Consider the following 26,016-nt stretch of genomic DNA (forward strand, 5'->3'; position numbering starts at 1 on the left):
GCTCCTATTTAAAACAAAAGCCAAGCCATTACAGCTGGCTTGAAGCTCCATCTTGTGACATGAATTTATTATTACACTGTACTGGGCTTAACAGAAATGGGTGGTACTTTAGCTCAATGATACCAATGCCAGAAGATGCTCATCTGTCAGGCTGCATGTTCTCAAAGTTTAGCTTCAGAAAACATTTCAGTCTGCAGACAGAACCAGTCGTGGTTCTTACAAAGTTCTAGGCAGTACCAAAGGAGCACAGCATCTGCTCAATATGAGGATGAGCATGGGATTGCTGCTTTGCATCTGCTCTATCCAGAAATATTATCTATCCACGTCACTTCTTACTTCACAGCTGTCATGCTGGAAAAGAGAATTTCTTACAGTGCATGGCCCAGGGGTGTTATGATGTGTACCACAACAATTCTGTGTTTTCTTTAAAGAAATAAAACCTGTTCCTTTGGGAGCATATTGAAACACTAATAGTGGGTCAAACATATGACTTTCTTATTGTATGCCCTCAGGATGAGTGCAGCCTATTATTTTTATTTTGTGATTTTTAGCAAGATCTAAAGGGTAATTAAGCTGGCTTAATAGACTTTCTCTTCAGAACTTTTTTTTTTAGAGGGGGGAGTAACGTGTTCAAAGTAGCTAAAATAATTTGGACAATTTTCATTTTCTGTGATTTTTCTGATTGCATTTATAATCCTAAACACATCAGCTAGAAGTATATGCATAGAACCTGAAGCCAGTAATACTGTCTTAGAAATATATATATATGAATAAAGAATTCACTGAGACAGACCTGGAAAAGGCCACTTTTAAGGAACTTGCTGCAGTCTGTATTCATTAGAGTTCAGGATAAAGAATGCTATTTATTTTCGTTAACCTATTTTCCTCTCTCAACTCAATAGTTTACCTCACTTGCCTGTTACTTGTTACCTTTCAAACTGTAAGCTCTTTGCAACAGCCTCTGTTATTTACCATGTCTTCATAACCCTGGGGTTCCAGATCTTGTCCAGCTTCTGACTGTTAGCACATGTTGCAAACCTCTTTGTACTAACCTTATTATTTAAAGTATAGGTCATCTAGGTTCTTGGAACAGTTACTAAATAAACTCTTGTAAAAGCAAATAACTTTGTATGGCTCTTCCTTCTAACTCTGTCTAGATTTTTTATCTAACTCTAGATAGATCCAGGAATCCTTTTCAGGATAAGAAGTGTCTTTCAATTTAAAGTCTCTACTGGCAGGCTGCTGAGGAAGACATATTTCTCCAAGGGACTCTGATGCATCCCTGCTATCCCAAAATGGTGAGGATCAGCTCTCAGGTAAAGGATTTGGGTATTTCTAAGCTGAAACTTGAGCTATAGAAGTTGGACTGGAGAAAAGGGTGAAAAAAATTCCCATCAACTGATGGATTTGCCTCTACTACATATAACTTAAATTTACTGAAGCTGCAAGAGATATGCATAGCTGGAAGTCACAAAAATCCAACCGCTGTTCAAAACATCTAATTCTCAGAAGGCAGTTAATGTGAACTGGTGACAAATGAAACATTACTTATTTCAACACAGTTACTGTAGTTTGAAGTTCATTTTATTGTTGTGTTTTATGGGTGAGATTTGTTTACAGATTCAGGGTTAATGCCACTGAACTCCATCTTGACAGAGCAACAAAATAACTCCAAAACAGGCTAGAGCAATAAATATCAAACCATTCAATCTAAAATGTATAAATATAAAAGTAATTTCTGAAAATGTAGGAAAAAACAGGAATCCATTTTTGTGTTTTGGCCTTTTGTAGAGTAACATTGACGTGGCTCATCCGTATCACCTCAGATCCAGCACAATTATCTTTATGTCCTTCCCAACCACGTGGGTACACGGCTGCAGAGGAAGTCAAGCCATTAGTGTCAGAAATCTCAGTAAAATACCCAGTAACTTCATCCATGAACTATGTCTGTAAAAGACCATTGAAAAGAGTCTACCTGGAACAAAAACTCTTAACTTTTGTCAGAGTTGGACTACCTTCTCATTATCCCTATACCCAGTGATGAAAGAACAAAACAAAAAACCTCTGACCCCTCCTTTTTTTGAGGACTAATGCTGACATTCAGAGAGCCTGACAACACGGTGATTTCCAGTGTCTCTCAGCATGACTTCTCTGTATTGGATCATTTTATTTTAAGCTATAGGAGATACTTCCTGTATTTGAAGTGAACCCCATTGAAAAATCCCAAACCCTTAATGATTCAAAGGTAAAGACTCCTATCAGAAATGTCAGTGTTAGCTGGAAGACACTTCTCACTGACTGTACTGCTCAGCCATACATACACCATTACACTATTTAAACATCAAAAGACACAGCACTTAGAGGGAAATGCTGACAGAAGGAAATAGGGCTTAACCTACTTATAGCTGCACTTTTAAGCAGCTGGGATGTTTTGTTGGGACACTAAAATTGGAGAGATTAACTGATTCATTCTTTAAAACCTGAAGGGCTCAAGAGTAACTCCTGTCTGAAAATGTGGCTTTTGCTCCTTCTAAAAGCAGGCAAAAGTGGTGTCTGATAGTAACTACCTCTGGTTAACCACCATTTGAATGGCAGCTTGAAACCTTATGGCTGCTAATGACTGCTTAAGTAGTCTCCTGATGTCTACCTTGGTCAGTGAACTGAGGGTAATGAATTACTAAAATGGGGAAAATTGTTAAGAAATATAATCTCAAGTTTCTGTTTGCAGCAGAACCATGGTCAGGAGTTTAACTAGTAAAAACTGTTTTGAATTACATACTTACATTAAATAACCTAGGGTCCTTTGTATGTGGATGGAATCCCTTCTTTCTACAAGCAGAAACTTCTAGCATGCCAGCATTAGTAAGTCTGAAGATGCCAGTGCTGAAAAGCAGAACATGAACCTCCTGTTACACACTGCTCCCATAGTTCATGTCCAGGCTTTCACATACAAATTGCTTAGCTTAAAAGAAGGACAACAGAGAGGTGCCTGGTGACCTTCAATACACAGGAGCCCCGGCTGAGTTGGATTTTTAAAGGAATTTTAAATCTGGTTGACACAGGAACAGATGAAAACCAGAAACTTATGTATTCTGGATTGCATTTCACCCAGGGCAACTTAAAAGAGATCAGCCTTTAAACCAGGTGTATAAATGACTAGCATGAGTACATCCTCCCCACTCTTTTAGGTAATCACGTAACACAAAGCATTAGAAAATGCACTGCTGGCAACTCTTTAGGTATTGAATAGAACATTACAAAGCCATCCTTCTGTAAAGAAGATTGATACCTATTAACTACAGGGCAGCATCTGACAACATAAATGTTACAGGTCAGAGTTGGTTACAGGGTATCAGCATCAGCTGGGAGAGAGATTTGTAAGAGCAGAAATTTGCAAAGAAATTGCATGCTCAGTTAGAGAGCCTAGTGCTTGTGCCCTTGCCTCTCAGTCTGTTCACAGCTCTGCTACCTGAAGGGCCCTTTTAGGAAGCTGGGCAGGACAGGATTCACATCTGCTGAGGCAGAAAGCCAGAAGGAAAGGCTGAAGAGCTGCACACTCTAAACAATGGAGTTAGCCTTGGCACGCTGAAATGCCAGGCACGCCAAAGGAGAATCACAAATTTGTTGAGGTTGGAAAGAACTTCCGAAGACTGTCTGGTCCAATCCCCTGCTCTGGCAGAATCACCTTGAACAGGTTGCCAGGATATTTTTTTTTTGTGTGTGTGTAAAACCTGTCCAGGCAGGTTTTGCATATCTCCAAGGATGTAGACTTCATCACATCTCTGGGAAACCTGTTCCATCACAAACCTTCACATTAATATTTGCACTATTCTAGTTTTTTCCAGATAAAGAGTTTGTAATTTATGAAACACAAAAATAGAGCCTTATTATAAAAAAAATGTGATTTTTACCCTTCTACTTTACAAACTGCAATTTTCATATCATTCTAGAGAAATAAGCCTAACTTCCCTCCACATATTTAAGCAGACAGAATGAAGACAGATCTGTGGTAGGGCATTGGCAATGAGTACTTCTGAAGAATAGCTCCTGTAATTATTACTTTGCTGAGCAGAATATATAGAAACATTAATATTTTAAACCTGGGTCTGTGAAAGAAGGAGGAGAGAGAAGCAGAAACAATACTGTGTATAGAGAGTGACTGAAATGCAAGTCACAGAAAACAAAGTCACAACACAATGTTCATGCCCTTCATCTGAGTTGGCATGTAGCCTTTGCATTTCATCATATTTTATGACAAGAAACAGGGAAAAATACCGAAATATTACATAAAAAATCAGGACTTACTCATTATGCTTTGGTGAACAAACAATTGCAATGGCCTCTGGCAACATTAGCTGATAAGAACAATGAGTATGAAGATCAACACTGGATAAGAATGCAGTTTGTGTTGGATGTGTCTACAAAAAGAAAGGGAAAGCTCAACATCATGAAATATTTCTTACAGATCAAGGTCAACGTAAGTTCAAGAAGGAAAAATAATTTGTTACAAGTGAAAGCATCAGAACTTCCCCAGGCTGATTTCTAAAGTTCTTTTTAGCCCAGATTCTATATTGTTCTATATTGTTCAGTCTGGAGAAAAGAAGGCTTTTCAAGATGAGATTCATGGAGGCATGTTCACAATCAGATATACAAGCAATTTTCTGATCATAGCGGGGGAAGGTGGAATGAAGAAGCACAAGACAAATGGAAATTAGTTGTCCAAAATCCCTAGGAGAAAAATTTAATGTAAAGTTTAAACAACACAGTAGTCCCCTCCCTGGCTTTTGAATATGGCATTAGAAAGTAACAAAATACCCCTAAATCAACATTAAAAAAAAGTTGCACCAGCAAAAGCAGGCCCATTGCCTCAACTGCATTAAGGAGTTCTCTGTGGAGAACATGAGTGTTGATGTACATTATTAAAATTTGAAATAATTAAGCAAATTTGTATTACTCCAGTTGTTTCTCTAGTTTATTTTTTTTTTCCCCACCTAGTATGTAGAGCCAATATAGGAAAACCAGAATCTGTGAGCCATACGTACATGGATCCAACCCAAAGTGAGGAGATCGTACTGATCCTGAATACCAAATAACTCTTCCACATTCTCCATGTCACAGTAGTCTGGTCCCGCAGTTTGCTTTGGCACTATTACGTGTGTAATAGTAAATTCATTGTGAGTCTGCAAAACAAACATTGACTTAGGGTGGAACAGATGAACTGAGGAATAAATGCTGAATCAAAATCAAAAGAAAGATGTCAGGCTATCAGCTAAAACAAAATAATACAGCTCCAGTGATTCCAGCTCCACTGATTCCAGCTCTACCAACATACTGTACCTAAAAATATGCCTTAGCATTTTATCATGGAAACATACAGGGTAGTATTAGTCACAGCACAAGATTGTTGTATTGAAATGTTCTCAGAGATCAGTGTGAAAAGACTGGCCTTTAAAATAATTAAAAACACATAAAAGAGCTTTGAGAAAACCATCATGATTTTCTGTGAAACTTGGAACAAGACTAATACTGCTATTGTTTCTCTTCATGCAATTCAAATACACTTGGGATCATCTTTAAAATTCTTCGTGTCAGCATCAGCCATGACATCTTTCCCTGCTCTCAAAGGACATTAATGTTATCTAGGTCAAAGGGAAAAAACAGCCTGAAAGTTCTACAGCTCGATGTGGGGATTTCTGTTTTGTTGTGCCATTATTAATTTGATGACTCCAGTGGATTCTGGCAGTCTTTATATTTCATTGTCCTGTAACTAAACCTCACTTACCTTAGATGAATGCCAGAGAAAGAACTCGAAAAAGCCTGTATTGTACAGCATGCTGAAAAACTTGCTAGGCTTTATAACAATAGCACTGTACTTTAGGCAGACGTTTCCCCAATAAAGCAAGCCCACAGTGCTGAAGTGACCAGTCAGGTTATAATATGAAGTTCATTACATGGAAGGCCAACAATTTATATCTGCTTTTGCTCTGAGATCAATACAGCACAGGACAATACAGCACTATCAAATATGTCTTCCCCATATAAATTTGAGGGTTAAACTGTACCAGTTTTCCACAGAGAATTCCACATGTCTCTATTCCTCTTACTGTATTTGCCTCTGCCAGCAGCAGAAATTTGTGACAGAGATCCCTGGGCAAAATGACACCTCTGAGTGCTTCGGCCAATTGAGCTAACCAAGAATAAAAAAATAAAAAAGAGAGAAAGAGACATAAAAAGGCATTTACAGCGAACACAACTAACACAACAAAGATCCCCAAAATAAGTAAATATACACAGTATATTACACTATATTACTGTAAATGGAAGAATTATACTTACCCCACCATAGACTTCTAATGAGAATGAATCTACAGCATGAGCCCTTCATCTAAATTGAAGTCACCAGCCACAAGATATGCTCACTAGCCTGCCCCTGAGGTGACAGTGAGCTGGGACCATCTTCCAGGCCAGGGCTTTCCAGGGGGAACCACTGCAGATTCTGTTTCTGTTCCCTTGAAGTCCATGGCAAGATTCAGACTTAATTCCAGAGGAACACTAAATCTCAGTCTCTCTATCCATCTATTGTATTCAACTGGAAAACGTGAAACCACAACTCCCTCTTAAAATGAAGAAACTATCAGGAACTGCGGAGTTTGCACAAACCTGTTCGTGGTTATTTCAGTAGGGACATCCTCACAGAAAATAAAGACATATACAGGTAGATAAAATAAAAGAAGGGGGAAAAGAAGTGTCTGCACTTACTCTGCACAGCACTTAGAGTAGCTGCAGGCTTTAAGACCCGTTCTACTGGCGGCGAATGTCCAGCACAGCCAGAGGTGCCGCTCCGCTCTTTTTTCTCCAGCAGCGCCGCAGATAAGGAACTGTTCTCTGGTACAGAAATACAAGACAGCATACTTCCATCTATCTGTTCAGACATAACCATACTCTCTTTGATTTTCTGATCTCGAGCCAGTTCCTGCTTCTTAAGTTGATCCTCAAAGAATTGGAACTGTTCTGACTCGAGCTGCTGCTGCCGCATGTGTGCGATCCGTTTCTTCTCTGCCTCTATCAGCTTTTGGTGCTCTAATTTCTTCAGAAATTCGGTTTTACATTTATTCTGAAACATATGCAACACAGTGACATTCTCAGAACACCAAAAATGCTACAAGAAATGGAAGGAAAGGAGCAATCTAACAGTTCAATAAAACCATCAAATCCTGTCATTAAAAATGAAGTCTTTTGGAACCTGGTTACTGAATTGGAAAATATAACTATACCCCCAAAGGCAGGATGGAAAATATAGTATTGATGGAGGGAACAAAAAAGATGTTTCTCAGATGGTTTTTCCAGGACAAGTTTTTAAACTATAGATCCTGTTCTCAGTGACTTCAATCTCAATTCAAATTAAAGCACATTTGGAAGCAAGGGATCTTTGCAACTTATTGACATAAATATCAATTTAATTTTCTTTATATGGCAGAATCAGAGCATACCAAAAACCCATTTGGATCTTTGTAGACAATTATTAAGTAAATATGGTAGCAAATGTATTTCCTTGCATTACTCTTTTTTAAATGACCAGCTGATTCTAAAGAGGAAATGAAAAGTCATTCCTAAGCAGCTCAGGAAAATATTAGGTTTCTGTAAAACTGGCATTTTACTGCTTAATTTTTAAATTTTAACTGACAGAAAAATATTCATGTCAACATTTAATAATCACATAAAACTTACTTTGTGTTGCATGTATTCTTGATATTCTAAGTTATATTTTTTTAAAAGATCTCTTTTCAGTTCATCTGTCCGTGGAAATGCAACCTCCTTCAATTTCTTTGAGGTGGGATGGGGGAAAAAGACAGGTAAGTTTACTTTTCACTTTTTTGAAAAAGTTACCTGGAAAACAAACTCAGCTGTAACACAGATTTTTAAAAAATACAAAACAGAAAAGCAACCTGCTCTTCTGACAGGGAAAAAAAGCAAAAGAGGAAATACACACGAAATCATCAGTTTATGGAACTTCTGCAGTACATTGGTTTCAATAAAGATATTGATTTATATAAGTTAAACATGTGAGGTGGCTACTTCTTACCTCAAGGAAAGATTAGTCCTTTTACTAGGAGTCTGTTATCTCTGTCTTGTTTAGTAGGTGTGTGATTCACTAAGGTTTTTATTGTAGGTGTAATTAAAAAAAAAGCTAAAGGCCAACTTAGAGAGTTTCACATAGGATCATTGCATTTTTCTCTAGAACTTCCCAGTCAGGAATATGTCTGAATATGCCCATTTCCAAGTGGGGAAAAAAATTATTTTGAAGAGATAGTTATACCTGTAGCTTTCTGTCAAAAACCTGGCAAAACAACATTTCTTATAAAACAAAACCAGTACTCAGTGCTTTCTACTCACGTGATGGCTACTACAAAATAATTCAGGGGCTTTAGGCAAGGGAGGGAAAGAGATCATGGGCTTAATCCTACTGAGTGCCACAGGAGAAAGCAATGTCAGATGCCCTTTCTCAGTAGGAATGTTGTCCTACATTGCAGACCACAGTTGGAACTTTGGCATGAAGTGTTTTGGTTTTGAGTAAAACATTCAGTTTAACAGTAGAGAAAACAAGGAAATATGGGGGCATGGAGCAAGAGACACTCACGGTTCTACTAGCAATTCTCCCTGGGCAGTTCCAGTTGTTTTAAGTTCAGCATAAGGCTGTACATATAATTTATTTAGGATTTATTTTCTAGAGGGGAAAAAAACAAAAGCAAAACTATTTTGTATAGAAGTGGAGGGGAAAAAAATCTGGCAAAAACTAAGTAAATACATATTTAGTAATAAAGAAAGAAAAAATATACTTTCTTTAGCAGAGTAAGCAAATACTGCACAGATATCAGTAATACCACACATTTCTCCTTCTGTTTGCAATACTTGGTTTGGACCATTATCCATTCACATAATTGGGACCAGAATCCAAATAAGTACTGTTAACATGTGCATTTTTAATATGTAAACTTTCACAAACAGATGTACCTGAGTTCCCAACAACCTACCAAATTACTCAGAGACCATTCTCATTCACATTTTAGATCAATAATTTAATTTCCAAACTAAAACATGTATGAGCAGCAGAGAAAAGTATCCAAAATGGAAGCTGTGATGGCTGCTAAGGGCTATGGTGCTCTGGGGAAAAAGCAGCTATGTGCTGGGAAAAACAAAGAAGTTCTGAGCAGAATATTTCATAAAGACCAGGAAACCATAACCCTACCTTAATAATATCTTGTTTTTCTGGTACTGCACACTGGTGATAGTCTCGGTGACTGGGCAGCTTTTCTACAAACAACCTAGAAAATTAAACACATGTGTTTACCTTAGTAGTCAGAGGAGTATCCATAATAGCTTTCATGTTGGCAGAAAAATAATTTTCTCATAACTGTTAAACACTGAATTCCAGATAACTTGGACCAGGGTTCTACACACATGTTTAAACTAGGACTTTATGCTATGGACCTGTATGGGACACACAGAATAAGAACAGGAGATTATTTTCCACATCTGAAGTATTTTGGTTTCCATTAGCACTGGGTTAGGTTAAAAAAAAAGGGCTAACTAGCAGCCAGCATCTAAAAATATCCCTCAAAAACACCCTCACTCTAGTCAGTGGTAATAAATCTTATTTCTACTCTCTTTATCCGGTTTTAGCCAAGATGTTGACTCTTCAATGGAAGACAAGAATGCAGCACTATCATTAAAACACGTATTTTTACCAGACCAAGCTGCACAGCTAACTGCAGAATTATTAACCTACCCAACAGATGATTTATGACAATACTCAGCTGCAAAGAGTTTGTAATGCACAGCTGCTAACATTCTTTCAGCAATTTGCACAATATTCACCTCCAGACCCACATTTTATAGAGACAGATACATTTAACAAACAGGTGGGCTGAGAAAGGTTTGGTCTAGTTTTCAGAGAATGACGAAAATAAGGAGAGAGGATGGATGTCTCCTTTACAAAAAGTTTAAAATATGTACATTAAAAATAAACAACCTTCCAGAAGTAATAAAACAAACCAACCAATCCTACAGCAAAACTAGCTATGTTAAAAGTTTAAATCTGCCAGTGATATATTTTTCAGCTGTCTATTTTGAGAGTTGTAATGAAAGCTGGCCAGATTTGTTCTTTTGTGGTGAAGAGAATAATCATATGATGAACATACATAGTAGATTTTGCATTTATTTCTGTAAGAAACAATAAATTATACTTAATCCTCTTGGGAAAAAAAAAGTAAAAAGGAAGCAAGGAAACATTTTTCCTGCTTTTTAAGTGTTGTGAAATACTACCATCCTTAAGATCAGCAGATGCTCACAGGACATAACTACTAAAGGCTGAAAAAATCTTATTTAAACATTGCCTTTAAAGAAAAAAAATGTATTTAACCAACATGCTGACATATAAAGAATAATCTGGGGGCAACAGTGCTCATGGTATGGCCTGGCAGAGTAAACTCAGACCTCTGTATGTTAGGTTAATTCATGCCTGGCAGTTCACACGTGGATAGAACATCCATATGAAAAGGTGATAGGAAGTTTTAACAAAGCTCAGTGTAAAAGATCTCCAGAGAACAGAGCTGTTCTGCAAGAACACATTGAACAGGTTTCTCTTTATCTGAAGGTGTTCTTGGTGCAGCTCCCATCTCAGTTTACTCAGAACTGTAAGCTGCAATGGCTACAAGGGTCTCTCACGTGATGAACTTGTTATAAAAGACGAAGGCGTTCTCCAGGTTGCCCTCCTCCATGTACACCGCCGCCATGCGCTCCATCTCCACGCCCGAGCGGAAGTAGCGCCGCGGAGTGATGTCCTCATTGATGGTGATGTTGCTGCCGAGCTTGCTTAAGGCACGCACCCTCTCCTCTGGGGTCACTGAGATGTCTGTGTGGTCAGGAATAGCCACCAGCTTTTTCTGGAAAACAGCAGTCTGATTAGCAAAGGGGATATTCCATTTCACTTTCAGTAAGTGGTCTCGGTCAAGCAGCTCAAGGGAAATCTTTAGCTAATTTTTTTGAAAATAGGCTTTGGGTTCCCCACCTCTAGCCACAGTTGGAACATTCCAACACATTTCTCAATTGCAAGGAAATTGTGATCAAAAAGAAAAGTGCTATTATTCCCTCCAAAAACAACAACAAAAAAAGGGTAAAATTAGGAAAATATCTGTAGGGAAAAAAAAAAAAAGTAATAAATTGCTGTAGAAGTTACCAATGACAGTATAAAATGTGTCCTCTTTAAAGCCTCCACACACGAATTCTACAAGGTTCTGTTCTTAAGTTACTGAAATAATTTGATAGATGTCCTGCTTACTCAGACTCCTATTACATGATGTATAGCATTTGACTGCTAGAAATAGTTCAGGAAACAAAGAGCAATAAGCTCCTCTGGTCAGCCAATGGTTCATTTCAAGTCTTCATTTCCACTTTTAAATGAGGCAGTTAAAGACTAAGAAATTAGAACGAATTACTGAAGAACCATAGGTGCCTATTATGGTCATTACCTTTTTGTTAATTAATAAATAAATAAATAGCTACTGCAAGTTGTTTCCCCTCACTTTGATGAAATTTTTCACTCTTTCTATTCAAAATGCTCATTTCAACTTCTTAAAAACCTGATTGCTGAGACCCCATAAATCACTCATACAGAAATATAATAAATTCCAACAAAACCATCAGGCAGAACATGGGAGGAATGTGGCAGCATGCAGGCAGAGAGCCATGGAGCTGAGAGCCACCACTGCTGAACAGCTCTCTTGAAATTTTTGCTAATTAAAAGAGAAGTTGCTCAGCCACTGAAGCATTTCTTTGTAATACATACCAATGAGCTGACAGTGAAGGGTTGCTCCATGCTGTCTGCCTGCAAAGCAAGGAGATTGCTCTTGTCCTCCAAAGTCTCCATCTCACTGAGAAGGGCAGTATCAATCCTGAGCTCAGTATTTGCCACCAGACGTCTCAGGGTTTAATAGCCCAAGGAAACTGGAATATAGATATGTTGATTGTGGTCATGTGCTGGAAAAAATAAGTAATTCAGATTAGAAATATATCCAGATGTCACGTAACTTTGCATGCCAGCACCCACTCACTACTTTCATAGCACAATACTTACACATTTAATAACAATTTAAAACCTACCAGGTCTCTAGAATTTGAATTGGGAATGCATAAGGATTTACAGTGCAGTTCTGGACTAGTTGACCTGTACTAAGGTCATTTCAGTGGATTTGAACACAATAAATTGTTTTTACAATTTTTATAGAAACTTAAAAACCCCCTAACTTTCAAGTATTAAGTGAAAAACATGAAAGTTTGAGGACTAATCACAGAATCTGTGTTTCCTTGAGAATATGTTTTGACAAACATTTTATAAAAAGTATGAACCTGCTATCTTTATTTTCTGCTAAGCCTATAATGAGAAATAAAACTTTACACATGAATTTGTATCAGTAATATAAAGCAGAAAAAATACTTTAAACATCATGTGTTCCACCTGCATAGCTTGCTGATCCTAACACTCAAAATACAATGAACTCTGACGAGTCAACTGATTAAAATTCTTCCTTGCACAGATTTGAACAAGTAAAGAGAAAAATGTAGATGTTAAGGTCATAAAAAAAAAAACCAACAAACAACTAAAAAAGACCCACCCAAAAGGAAACTAAACCAAAACCAGAAAATCCAACTCTGAGAGAGGAATGAAATACTTAATTTTCACATTTCCTATGTAATTTAAGTGTCTAATGTGTTTTTGCACTTTGGTGTGCCCAATCTAAACAGATTTGATCCTGCATGTCAAAGGCCCTTTACATGTTGCAATAAACATGCTTATGCTTTTGTAAAAGCATGGAGTGAGTTCAACAAAGATATTTTATCAGCATGTCTCTATCTAGAGGCCAGAGGACTCTGGGTTAAAGAAAACAACTCTAATGTGGTTTTAGATGGCTATATTTCTCAAGTATTGATTTTTGTGTTTGTGTCTTCTTCATCTTTCTTCCAGAAAGCAATACTATCTATTAGATCAGTCCTTAATTTTAACCATTAGTGCAATTCAATTTCAAGAATTTCTGCTAATTCAGGTATTTCAAACTTCTTGCACAATTTGTAACCAAAAAAAATGAGCAAAGCTTATACATCTGAGAAAAAAATACCTTAGTTGTGGCTTCAGTGCTAATAAAAACAGTTCTCTAAACAATTTAATTTTATGTACATGGAGCCCTGGTGTAAATGATCAGCTTGGCAGGGGAGCCCATTCCTTGCCTGTTCACAAACTGTAGAAAGGCCCCATGGGACAAGGATAATGAAATATTTTTGCTTTAGCCTACTCCAAGAAACATTCTGCTTAAGGGCTTGCTCCACCTGAAACCCTTCTTCACTGATGGACTGTAGATGTGGAAGGCTGTGAAAGGAGAGAGCTAAAAGCTTGGCCAGTGCAGTTTGTGTCTGGCCCTGCAGCCCAGATTCTAAACAGAAATAAAATCTTCAATGAGAGACTCTGCATTCATATGCTTTGTGGAACTCAGGAACAAAAACCAAAACCCAATCAAAAAGGACCTAAAAAGCATATATTTTACAAGTATTTATCCATTCACTTATCCATCAGTTGTGAATTTTTTATTTTATTTCCCCTAGAACCATCTGGGACAGCTAAAATACTTGAATGGAAGAATGGATTTGGTCTAAAGTATGCACCCAAGTATAACAAACTGCAAAATGTTCTAGTCACTCATGCATATAAAAAAAAAGTTCCAAAGTAAAGGTGCAGAAATGTATTTCTCTCCAATTGCCTATTTCGTTTAGCAGTTTCTGGCAAGAAAGCTTTTCTGTAGCAGTTTTTAATTCTGCTTTTCAAGGCTTTCTCCCTTAAGAGTCCTTCTGCAAAGCCTGGAGAGGAAATGGACATTTAGGACAATGCTCGTGAGATGCTTCCCACTGAAGACACGGAATATGGATCAAATGCTTCTTTCAGCTCTTACCACTCCTTGGAGACCTTTCAATCTAGCTGCTGGGCAAGTGCAAAAAGGTTAGTGCAGAAAGTGGCAAACACAACAGCCACTAATTAGGGGTTTGGTTTGAATTTTTGGGGCCAGTACTCCCAAGGAGTTCTTTGTTAAAGAAGCCTATGGTGTTCCCCAGTCAAAATCTCTTTGGAAATGCCACAGGAAGACACCATGGAACCCTTTACTTGCAAATATTTCTCAACTTGACTGGCTGTAAGGATATTAAAGTTATAAACATAATCCACTGAACATTTAACCTAAAGAAGCATTAGTTATAATAATTTTTTCAAGTGTAGTACCAGGTATTTTTAAGAGGAGACATCTGGTATTTGCAGAAACCCACACTTCCTCAAAATTGTGTCAGGGCCTAGAAAGGATGAAGAAGCTCTGCAAAAAACATAAGACACGTCACAGTGCAAGAGCTTAGCAGAAGAATGCCTGCAAATAAAAGAAGAAACTGGCTTTTTAAATTTAGTTTCAGGAACACACTGAAAATGAGACACTGTAAATAAAGAAGAAATACTAAGATGAATTTGTATCCCTTTTACAAAAATGTCATATAAGATTCAAATATATTCACTATTACAAATGGCAGTGTAAGAAAAAAGAAATCCTATAAAGAATGTGAGTTGACTTATGACTGCACTCAAATATATTATCCTTAACACGTGGAAACACTGGCAGAATTATGAATGATTAGAATGCAGAGAGTTAAGCTTTACTAAAAACACCACCAGAGGCATGTCTGCCAGCTGCCTGGAATGCCTCTGTGCATAATGTTCCTCATGGCACAGCTCCACAGTCACCTTCAGCTGGTCGAAGGGTATGACACTGCCAAGGGGCTCCCCTCACCCTCACCCTCACCCTCACCCTCACCCTCACCCTCACCCTCACCCTCACCCTCACCCTCACCCTCACCCTCACCCTCACCCTCACCCTCACCCTCCACCCTCACCCTCCACCCTTCACCCTTCACCCTTCACCCTCACCCTTCACCCTCACCTCACCCTCATCCTCATCCTCACCCTTCACCTTCACCCTTCACCCTCATCCTCACCCTCATCCTCACCCTCATCCTCACCCTCACCCTCATCCTCACCCTTCACCCTCACCCTCACCTCCTCCTTTGTACTCTCACTTTCTTGCCGCCACTGACTTCAAGGCAAGTTGTAGCTGCTCCAAATTAAAATTAAATGGACTTTTACTTCCTTCTCAAAACCAAAATGCAAAGGAGCAGGCAGAACCATGAAGCCAGCAAAGCAGACAGATTTGCCACTCCCTGAGGCAGTGCAGTCCTAGACTGATATGAGCTGGTTTTGAAAGGGCACCCTAAGAGCTTGCACAGTGCCTACAAAAATTGCCCAGTTCTGGCAAGTGACTCTGTTTTCTGGAAATAGACTTATGTTTCACTTTACAAGAGTAAGGTTAAATTCAAATACCAAATCTCTGTGTGTACAGCTGAAACTAATTATACTCAAATAAACAAAATGCTTATGCTAATACAGTGAACTACACTCCAACCTGAACCACAGGGGGTAAATACCAGCATGGAGTTGGTTTAATCTATTAGACTCTAAAGAGATCAAAATTCTAAGAGTAAAGATGCATTTTTCTACTTTACTGTTTCAGGCATTCCAGTTAACTTAGATGGACTTGTTTGTTTGAGGAGAAATTCCAGGACATTTAGCATTCAAATTAAGTTTTTTTCTAAGGATGAATTTTCTGATAGTCATTACCAGAACATAATAATCTATTCATAAACATAACATCTATTCAATGGTTAGGAAACTTTTCTTGATTTCATTGGGAATAGCACTTCTCACCAAAATCCCATTTCCTCCTCAACAAACATTTGTTTTCCTAGATGTCCCATCTTATTATCATATGTGTTAATCCTTGAAAAATCCAGATTTATTAAATCAAAGCCCTTCAGCCACAGGAAAGAGAGCAAACCGAGAAAATCAGAATTTTAAATGGCATTGAAAGTTATTCTTTCTGTTCAAGCTAACAAACATGGTACCAAGTACCAGGGACATGAGAAGCAGAGAGAGCAACGTTGGTGACGGCACACGCCAAGAGCAGCACGTGAAGATACAATGAGCGTATCGGGTACCTCAGGAGCAGGCTCATGAGGCAGAGGTGCTGTGAGAAGATCTGGGGAATGCACGCACAGACAAACCCTTCTGGGAGCTGCAATAGCACAACTCAGATTCTCCAAGGCCCTCAGTTTGCTGCTTTGCCAGGCTGGCCGGGTGTGGACGAAGGAGGCAGGCTGGCCGGGTGTGGATGAAGGAGGCAGGCTGGCCGGGTGTGGACGAAGGAGGCAGGCTGGCCGGGTGTGGACGAAGCAGGCAGGCTGGCCGGGTGTGGACGAAGCAGGCAGGCTGGCTGTGCAGGCTCACAGGCCCGGCCCTGCTGCCTTTGCACCCCTCAGCAGAGCGGTGTGGCGCTGACAGGAGACATGCACGGCTGCACAGGGGGCTGCAGCGCTGCTGGGGCTGCACAGCTGGCGTTGCAAGGGCTCCAGTGCAGCCCAGGACACAAGGAGCCTGTCTGCGGGCCTTGCTGGGACAGACTGACAGGTCCTTCCCTGAGATCACCCCGCTCGGGAGGTGACTGTCCCTGCCAAGCCAGGACACGGAGCAGCACCTCGCCCTGCCCGAGGATGCTCACAGGGCCTGGCACCCAGTGGGAGCACACAAAGGGAGCTCAGGGTGTCAGGACCTCCCAGAAACTGACAGTGAATTTCGACTCTTGTCATCATCTGGAGGCCACTTTTCCCTCTTCAGTTCTTCAGAAAAATGTTGATCCAAGTTTTGGATTTTTACACAATAACAGAGTAACTTCAATAAATATTAGTTAAATATATAGTTTTCACTTTGTACCATTAGTTACTTTGAAACATTAGTTTCCTCTTTGTAACACATTTTTAAATTTCAAGGGAACTAATCATAACAATGACTTCGCTGCTTTCAGCAATGTATACCAATATTTTGACTTATTGGTCTTACGAAAAAGATCTTCATTAAAGAGATCACTGGCAAAATTTTCCAAAGCACTTTCTTCATTCAAAGATTCAGTTAAAAGTAATCTATGCAATGGTTTATTCTCTGAATATTTTTAAAAGCAGATTATTCCAGAAATACTCATCCTTCTGTTTGATATTTTTGTGGAATGCAAAGCCTAGATGAGGTTCCCACCAAAATCATTCACTTCACTCCACTGGGATCAAAATTCTTAAAGTATATCTAGAAATATTTGCTAATATAGAAGTTAAATGTAGTATAGTTCTACTTTTTGAAACTGCTCTTGGGAGAACTGTTCTGCAGCCATCCCATGGCAAGAAAAAGCTCACTTTAATATTGCCATGAGAAGTTAACACAATCATACTTCATGTTACTATACTAGGAAGTGTGATGATTACAGAATCCAAGAATAAAGATGCATCTCAAACCATAAAGAGGTCAGTCCTCATTAAAATAGCCAAATTAGCAAGTGCAAATAACACCTTTCAATTACCCATAATGGAACTAAGTTGTCTCAGCAAACTTTAAATAGGTCACACCAGCAATTGCCAGATGAAGGTAAAGGACCACTTCATGGCAGTAAGTCACCCATGAAGCAGATACTTAAAATATTGTACTTGCGAGTGGATATTCATGTGAATTTGGTGAAAAACAGGTTTGAAATTCAGGCACCTGTCTCATTCAGCTTTTTTTGAAATGCCAGGCCATGTATTGGCACAGCACACAATCATTTATACACACACACTTAAGTTTGATATATAAATATGCTAAATACCAGCCTAAATAGCAAGCTGTTTTCTGTTGGTTCTCTCCAAAAAGAAATGTTCATCTGTCAACATGCTTTTTGTAACAAGCATTCATCATCACAGCAAGTGATTCAGCTGGTATAGTAAGTTGTCTCTTCTGGGAAGAAAACAACATAGCACTGAATGTCATGGCAAGAATATTCTCCTGTGCAGAGGAAATACCCAATCAACAAAACTCAACAGAATGGCCTTTCAATGAAAGGAATCACTGTGAGGAGCCAGCTCCTGAAAACCCTGTGCCTTTCAATGGAGAAGTTGCTCTTTACAGCCACTACTAAGTGTAGCTCTAGAAAAGCCCATCTCAGTAACAGTTCATGGTTTGACACTGCTCCTTAGCTCCACAGCTCCATTTTAAACAGCAGCTCCAAGACCTCTTCCCAAGCTCCACTAACTCCCAGAAGCAGCTGCTGAGCTGTACAACCATCCCTCCTGGAAGGAGGTCAAGAGCATTTCCTCTTTGTCACTGGTGAAGGACCAGTGCCTCCCACGGCCCAGCACTCTGCCTGGAGGCCTCTGCATGCTGTGTCAGTGGAGGGTAGACAGCAGCACCTTCACCTGCTTGGGTGCTGAGAGGGAGAAATCATGGGCAGGGAAGATCCTCCAGGCACAGGTCTGCCAAACCCAAGCCTTGCATGCACACTTATGCCACTCAGTGCTGTACCTTGCATCACAAAACTGAGCTTTATTTTAGTCTAAAAAAAGAATGGGTGACACAAGAGTCAGTTTTCCCACTTCAAAACCAAGTTTGAATAACTGTCTGAAAACTGTTACAGTTGTCCTGCAAATATGTGGACTACTGCAGTAAGTCAGCATAGTTACTTGAATATCGAGTACCTGTTTTCTAAGGATAGCATTCCTCTTGGCACAGACACAAACATTACTGCATCAAGAAGCTACATTAATAAAATTGGATTGCTACTGGATCTGCTAAGGCTCTGATAAATCACTACAATATGCAGATAATGTCCAACCTGGCACATGCAAGAACCTGACTTTTGCTCCCTACAGAGTATGGGAATGCAGAACCTACAGGTTTCTCTCTCCTACTGCCTCAAGGCACAGAGGAGACCTCTGACTCCCAACTATTTTCTCATTCATTTTTATGCAGGCTGTTTTGAAATCAACATCTAGTATGGTTGTGCTAAGCATTTGAGCTGTACACATAGATGACCAGATTTATTATTATGCTCTGTCTACAAAGATATTAGTGACTTTTAAGAGAATGTCCTGAATAATGGACTGGAAATATTGAACATTCAGACATGCACTTGTGAACCGACAGTTCTTTCTCTTGTGGATTCTTGTGTTAAAATTAAACACAATACTTCCGCCCCCTCCTTTCTTTAGTGACACCTTTCAGTTTCAGCAAAAAAGCATTTTTAACATAATGGATAAATATTCACCATGGTAGAATGTCTTGGATTACAAGCAAAAGCTTTCTTAGGCAGTCAGTGAAATATACTTATGCAACACAGAACAGCATCTTTCCAGTGACCCATTTAAATGATGTTCTAGACATGGTGCAGGAAAACAGTGCCATTTCCTTCCTTTGGGAAATCCACAGCAATCCCCCAAGAAAATTGCACCAGGTCGCAGTAACCCAGAAGAGGACAGAAGTACAAGAGCTGTTTTCATACAATTTGTTCTTTGATGATTCAACTGAAATACTGAAAAAAAGGAGATGCTTGTAATCCATGACATCATTGACAAAACTAACTTCCACCATGAAGACAAGAAGCTGTGTTGCTAAGGGAAACAAATGAGAGGTTAAAATCAGCACAAAGGCCTGCAACTTCATAGACTTCTGAGAAACAAAGAAAGCATGATTCCTTGTAAAGCCTTAGGTTTCACAGATTTTTTTCTGTATGTATCCACTAGGCCAGAGGGATTAAGAATCTTCTGATTCTTCCTATAAAATGCAATGATTTTTTCTGGCAAAATATATTCAACCTAATTTTAGAACACTTTCAGACTCCGTAGCATCTAATAAGGACACTTGTTAATTGAGTGAGTAACTGGTAGCAACAACCAATTTCTATCTGATGACAAATTCTTATGCTGTCTTACCTTCTATAGCTAAAAATATAGGGGACAAAATAAAGGAGAGCCAAATTTATTTGACATTTCTGACATACAAATTCACAGTTTATTTGAAGACTAATAAAGTGCTTATAAAGAGTGAAGCTCTTTTTTTGCCTCAGATCTAGAAGAAATAATTTGAGGCATTAGTTCAAAGGATTATGACTGTTTTGTACACAAATGGTTAAGTAAGGAAAGGTCAGGTAAGAATTGGGTAGTGAAATTACCTACAGGATGAAGCGTGATCAATCAGTACAGATAACTAGCATTTAATCTGGTTTGTTTCTGTAGTACGATGTTTACATAAAAATAACATGGTTAGTTGATTTCATAAGGAAATCTTTGACCTCCTCCCCTGTTCTAGATGATTCATGATGTAACATACTATGAGGAAAAAAAAAAACCAAGAAAAACAAAAGGAATGTCTGGCTCTATGAGAAAAATTATGTGAGCTTTAGACTTCTCCTTGGACAATATTTAATTTTTCTTAAGTTTCTAAGATTGACAATGGTAAGCACATGTTTTATAGCAGCACTGGCTGTAACACACTCAGCTCACAGGGCTGCTTGACAGTCAGCTGAATTATCCTGAATATCAAAGCAGAGCACTGTGATTTCTGGTTAACATTTTGTACCCTTGCAGGCCAACAGGCTGTTCATCCCAGTGAAGCTACGCACAGTCTATCTTTGAGCCTTTCAAATTATTTGCTTTTCCCCTCAGGATGAGCCTATTGATCTTTGCAGCCTATACAAGCTCCTTTTTGTACAACCCAGAGCAATAGATGTCTCTGAAGGCTTTTTGACAGCGGTTCAGAGATGCTAAAAGAGGAAGATACTTCCTACGTTGATTATGTGGAGAGCCCACAGCTTCCATAACGCAATTCCGTATGTTGTGTGCTGAGCTGTGACTCATCCAGAGCTGCCAGTAGGAAGTGGTAGGCAACGGGTTGTGTCTGAGGAGCTGCCTGACTCACAGCATCACTGACAGGCATCAGAGGCCACGCAAGATTGAAAAGGCTGGATTGTTATAACAGGAATTTCTTTGCAACAATACTAAGACGCTGCATACGGATTGTTCAGGAACTGCACAAGCAAGATCATTTTCTTTAATGGACTGATACTTCTATTTAGAATGAAAGCATGACCAGAAAATGTGTTTCCTGGCATGACACTCTAAATGTTCTAATTTTATTAAAATTGTATAGACAAAGACTTACTTTACATGGCAGCAAACTAATTTTCAGAACAAATTGGAAGTGTAAACTTTGGTGCAGAAATAAAATTTCAGGAGTCTGATAAAACCAGAAAAAAACCCCCATTATTCAAATATATCCAGCAAACAGAGACCAAATACTTAATTTTATACAGTATTTGTTCGGTGCCTTCATGCAGAAGTCACCTTGCCATTCCCTTAGCAGCTGAAGATTTTACATCAATCACTTTGAGCTATACTCTTCCTGATCTTGGTGATTAACTTCCAGGAAAAGCCTTAAGGTCTAACCTTGAGCATGTTTTATGCACATAAAGAAAACCACATGAGAAATGCCTTCACAGTGCCCGCAGAGCAGTATCAAGTAATACAAATGACTGCAGGATTGATCAAGACAATTTTTAAACATAATGCTGCAAAATACCCCCCTGCTCTTACAGCCATTTCAAATACTGCAAACACACACACACATAAAGACCCCCAGCTGTGAAATTGGTACCTACAGAATTATACAGAATTTGGGATGAATGCTTCCTGCATTCCTACAGTATCCTGTGATCTATGAAACTCCACACTGGGCTTTGGTTTAGTTATCCAAACATTTAGCACTTAGGCATGCAATATACCAGCTGTAATGCATTTAGTACCTGAGAAAACTCATCCATTTCAGAGTGTATTGCCTCAGCAGCACTCACAACAAACCTGGCCTCCATTCTCCTAGGGATATTCAATGAAGTTCTGGGTCTGTATCCTATTTTCTACGACTTGGTTGTCTAAGGCAAGTCATCAATATATGCTAACTACAGTTTTGGATAGTAATCCACTTTAGCCTGCAATGAGTAGAAACCCCACTTCCATGAAGACAGAACTTTCTCAAAGCTGGTCTTCACCTGGGGAATGAATGTCCTGGGAAGTTCAGTGTCTCCAAGATCTCATAATCTCACTACTTCCCATTCTCGGTAAAAGATGGGGGGGTTTCCTGTCCGTGACTTCTCAGAGCATTCAGAACCATGTGCATATTAAATACAAATAATTCCAGACCAAGAGAATTCCCCCAGAAGAGACTTTTTGGCGTCCTTCTGAAACAAGGCAGTATGTGCAAGGGTAAGTTACATTCCTCAGTGCACTTCAGAAGGACACCTGAGATCCCACAGAGGTCAAAAGGAGGCAGGTACAAAACCAAGTACACGAACAGAAAAAGCTCATCAGAGAGTTACAGATGCTCAGCAAACACAATTTCTACCAGTTTAGATTCTTTCACTTTCTGTTCCGATGATCATCTTTCACACGTATATGGGAATCATTTAAAACCAGAATATTATCAGTTTGATTTGTCTCTGGCACACGGTAACATTCCGGACTCCCCACCACGCTGCCTCCACCTCTTTGCGAGGACGCAGTGGAGTCAGCAGGTTCGGCGGGCCGGGCTCGCTGCCCGCCGCTCCCTCCCGCACAGCCCCGAGCCCCGGTGCCACCGCACTGCCACCGCGCTGCCCCCGCTGCTCCCACGCCCCGTGAGCCGCTCCCGCCCGGGGCCGCTCCCGCCCGGAGTTCCGCCCCGCCCGGAGGAGCTGTTTCCGAGAGGCCTCGGCGGGTCGCCGCACCTGACACCGGGGCGGGGACGGGACGCCGGCGGCCCGAGGAGCGGATGGAGCTGGACCCGGCCCCCGCTGCCACGGCTGCCGGCGCCGGAAGGGGTCCCAGGCCCCTCTGGCTCTGCCCGCGGGGGCTGCTGGCGCAGAGCCGCGGGATGCGGGCGGGAGGCAGCGCCTCGCCGGCCCCGCACTCCCGGCAGCGGCGAGGGCGATGCTGCTTACCGGCTCTCGCATCCGTGCGAGCGGCGGCGCGGCGGCTGCCGTGGACAAAGCGCGGGGCGGGGGGAGGCAGGAGCGCCGGGGCGGCCTGGGCCTCCTCCTGCTTCTCTTTCTCTTCCTCCTCCTCCCGTCTCGCCTCGCCTCGCCGGAACGCGGAGCCGCGGGCGCCGTGCGCGGGAGCGGCCCCGGGCGGGCAGGTGGCGGCGGGACGGAGCGCCGTGCGCCGCCGCAGCCGGGCCGTGTGGCGGTGCGGGCGAAGGGAGGAGCCTGCGCCGCGCCGGGCCCGCGGCGTGGCCGCGTCCCGCTCCGCGCTGCGGGGTCCGGCCGCCGCCGCCCCGCTGTGCCGGGAGCGAGCGGCAGCGGCAGCGGGAGGTGCCGTGCGGGGGTGGCCGCGGGTCGGGCAGGGGTGCAGGGCTGCAGCACGGGCCGTGCGCACCTGGGATGTGTCCCTTCCACATCCCCCACGGTCCCGGTGTCAGCCCGGCCGTCATTGAGTCAGTCCTTATCTGCTTGGGCACCGGAGGGAATGCACACCTCACCTGGACTCTCCTGAACTTTGGGAAGGGCTAACTGAGGGGAAACAATGTTAGCACTGTTGCGGAGGAAGCTGTGGGTAAGGAGGAAAAGGACCAAAATTAATCTGAAGGTGTGGTTGTCAGTGTGGGGCTGTCGTACCTGGGAAGAGAATGCTGGACAGGAGGGCCTCCTTCCTTCAAAGCAGAGGAGGTAGCCTGGGTTTCTGAGGAGGTAGGGCAGTGCTCTGGGCTAGCCTAGATATCTGCTGGAAGTGTTCAGTCAACGCTGCAGTTACTCACTCGGTGACCTTCTCGTTGTTTTCTGAACTTGCTTGGCAGGTGTTGATCATATTGATGCCTTTCCTGGACCCCAAACCTGGTCATGGAAGCCTAGACATGGTCTAAGATACTTGTATTTAGCTCATTCTGCACCCACAAACACAGTAATGTTATCCTTCTTCCTTCCTCTCATTGTGTGACAGGCTGTTCTGGCTGCTTGGCATCACAGCCTTGAAGTACCACTCTTGGTGCTGGTGGCTGTGGAGTAAGACAGGTCTTGGTCCTGGGTTTAAGAACAGGAGGGACTGATTTGGGAAGCAACAAAAATCCAGTATGTTCAAACACTTACCTTGTTATCTTGGATTTGGCTGAGAGAGTTATGGAATAGAGGCTCCAGTCTATTCCATGGAGGGTTTCCACTGGAGCTGTTGAGTTAATCCTATCCTGAAGCAGACATGGAAGGGGCACTTTCAGTGCTGCAAGGATTTTGTCTGGGTACCTAAGGGTTTTCCAAGGGAAAAAATGTAAAGAATGGGTGTTCCTGTTGTCCAGATCCTGTGCATTCCAGAACTGCATTTCTGATAGATGGCAATAAGAAGATAAAGTTTGGTTGCAGGGAACTTTGGTAAATGGAGAGTCTATCAGATGAGTAATTGGAAATTGTTTTCCATTAGAAAAACTGGCAATCCTTTGTAAAACTCAGCTATGTCAGAGGTGAAGCTAGGCTGAACATCAGGCTGATTTAGGTGTTCAGTATTGAAGACACTGCACGTAGAGTTCTTTCCCAAGAACTGTTGGTCACTGATCTGAATGTTTCCCTGTAACCTCTTGCAGGGTGCGTCTGTGGCTGGTTCTTCTTGTACAGCATGGGAGATGTTCTGGAAAAGTTTGAACTTGATGTCCTGGGGCAGCCCTTGGTGGCTGCTTCCAGGATGAGTAAACTTAATTTCAGACCTGTGTCCACACAACCAGATTCTGAGGAACAGCTAGATCCACCTTCCTTCACCTCCCTGAAAGGGCAGTCCCCAGTGTGTGCCCACTGCTTCCTTCAGTTGGGCAGAGCCATGTGCTCTGGTTCATGGAGAATCAGTTCTAGTTCATGGCTAGCCCTGTTTCTGCAGCAGGGAAAGTGCACCACTGGCAAGAGTGGAAGGAATATAGTGCTGTGAATCTCTTCTCTTCTCTCCCTTTCATTGCACGTTTTGTGCCAAGTCACACTGTCAGGTTCATCCTGTGCACCTTGTCTGGATGCTGGCTGGTGCTGCAGAAGTGTGAGTGAGAGCAGAAGCCCAGGGCTTTGCTGCCAGGTACTTCAGAGAGACCCTCTCTTCCTCTTTGCCCAAGCTGGAATTGTGGATCCTGCTGCCCCTCCCTTCAGACCCAAGCCCCTGTCTGTGCTGGGTGTAGTGTTTGTTGTGCCAGTGCCAGCTCTGCCCTGCTGCTTTCTGGAGGTGGGCCAGGTCTGTTGTGAGTTCTCTGGGGCAGGCAGGACACTGGGATTTATAAATGATGTGGTGTGGGCAAGAGTAGGCACTCTGTGTCTTGGACTGCAAATGTCTCCAGAAGCTGAGAGCTCAGTTCCCAGTGGTACCACAGGTAGCTAGAGGAGGTGTGTCATTTGCATATCTTTGCAAGAAGGTGTCCTTTGCATGTGTTTTCTATATTACAATGTACAAACATGTTTTGTTTATATTGCTCTCTATCTGTCTCCCAGATTATTATCAAATGGGTTTCACTTTCCACAAGCCTTGACTGAGGAATCTGGGCTCATGCCCCCACCCAGAAACACCCACAGTGCCTGAGCTCTCCTGACTTGCCGTGTAATGATGAACTCTTTGGGGTGATCTTTACCTGGAATGCCCTTGGAATATTCCTTTAGATGAGCACTGACACGATGAACTGAGGACACAGAAGAACTTCAACTTCTTTACTGATAGTGGCAGGAATATTTATTGAGATGGATGCAGATGCCTTTTAGGTGCAGTTTGCTGCTATGCCTGCATCTTCTCAATCCCCAGTTGCCAGGTTATGAGCATGAAAACAGTTGTGCTCTTTGTAGCAAGAGGGGCAATAAACCATTAGTCAGTGTGAGGATAAGAGAGTATCTGTATCTGTCCAACAGTCAAGTGTTTTTTCTCTGACATAATATGTTTTGGTGTTGGATCTCTTGGCATTTGGGCCAGTATAGTCAACTCCTGTCTGCTTACAAGTGAAAATCTTTTGACTCACCCTTGCTGCTGTTGGTAATGTGAAGAGAAGAAAACAGG

General features: G+C 41.4%; 1 protein-coding gene across 4 annotated transcripts; it reads right to left on the reverse strand.

Annotated features, from left to right (window-relative positions):
• Nucleotides 1-1,566: 1,566 nt before the first annotated feature.
• STAMBPL1 (STAM binding protein like 1) lies at nt 1,567-25,905 on the reverse strand. Of its 4 annotated transcripts, none has more exons than XM_063405682.1 (12): nt 22,959-25,905; nt 14,321-14,408; nt 11,846-12,036; nt 10,726-10,943; nt 9,248-9,323; nt 7,729-7,824; nt 6,760-7,114; nt 6,063-6,187; nt 5,043-5,180; nt 4,306-4,418; nt 2,784-2,883; nt 1,567-1,874 (listed from the first exon to the last, which is right to left on the reverse strand). In XM_063405682.1, the coding sequence occupies exons 3-12, from the start codon at nt 11,924-11,926 to the stop codon at nt 1,818-1,820; spliced, it is 1,359 nt and encodes a 452-aa protein (XP_063261752.1). In that variant the 5' UTR covers nt 11,927-12,036; nt 14,321-14,408; nt 22,959-25,905; the 3' UTR covers nt 1,567-1,817. The 4 variants fall into 4 exon arrangements, with proteins under 4 accessions (XP_063261752.1, XP_063261753.1, XP_063261754.1 ...); XM_063405683.1 differs by lacking the exon at nt 22,959-25,905 and adding an exon at nt 16,135-16,720; XM_063405684.1 differs by lacking the exon at nt 14,321-14,408 and having other exon boundaries at nt 11,846-12,003.
• Nucleotides 25,906-26,016: the final 111 nt, after the last annotated feature.

This window comes from Prinia subflava, chromosome 9 (genome assembly GCF_021018805.1).
Source record: "Prinia subflava isolate CZ2003 ecotype Zambia chromosome 9, Cam_Psub_1.2, whole genome shotgun sequence".
NCBI classification, from domain to species: Eukaryota; Metazoa; Chordata; class Aves; order Passeriformes; family Cisticolidae; genus Prinia; species Prinia subflava.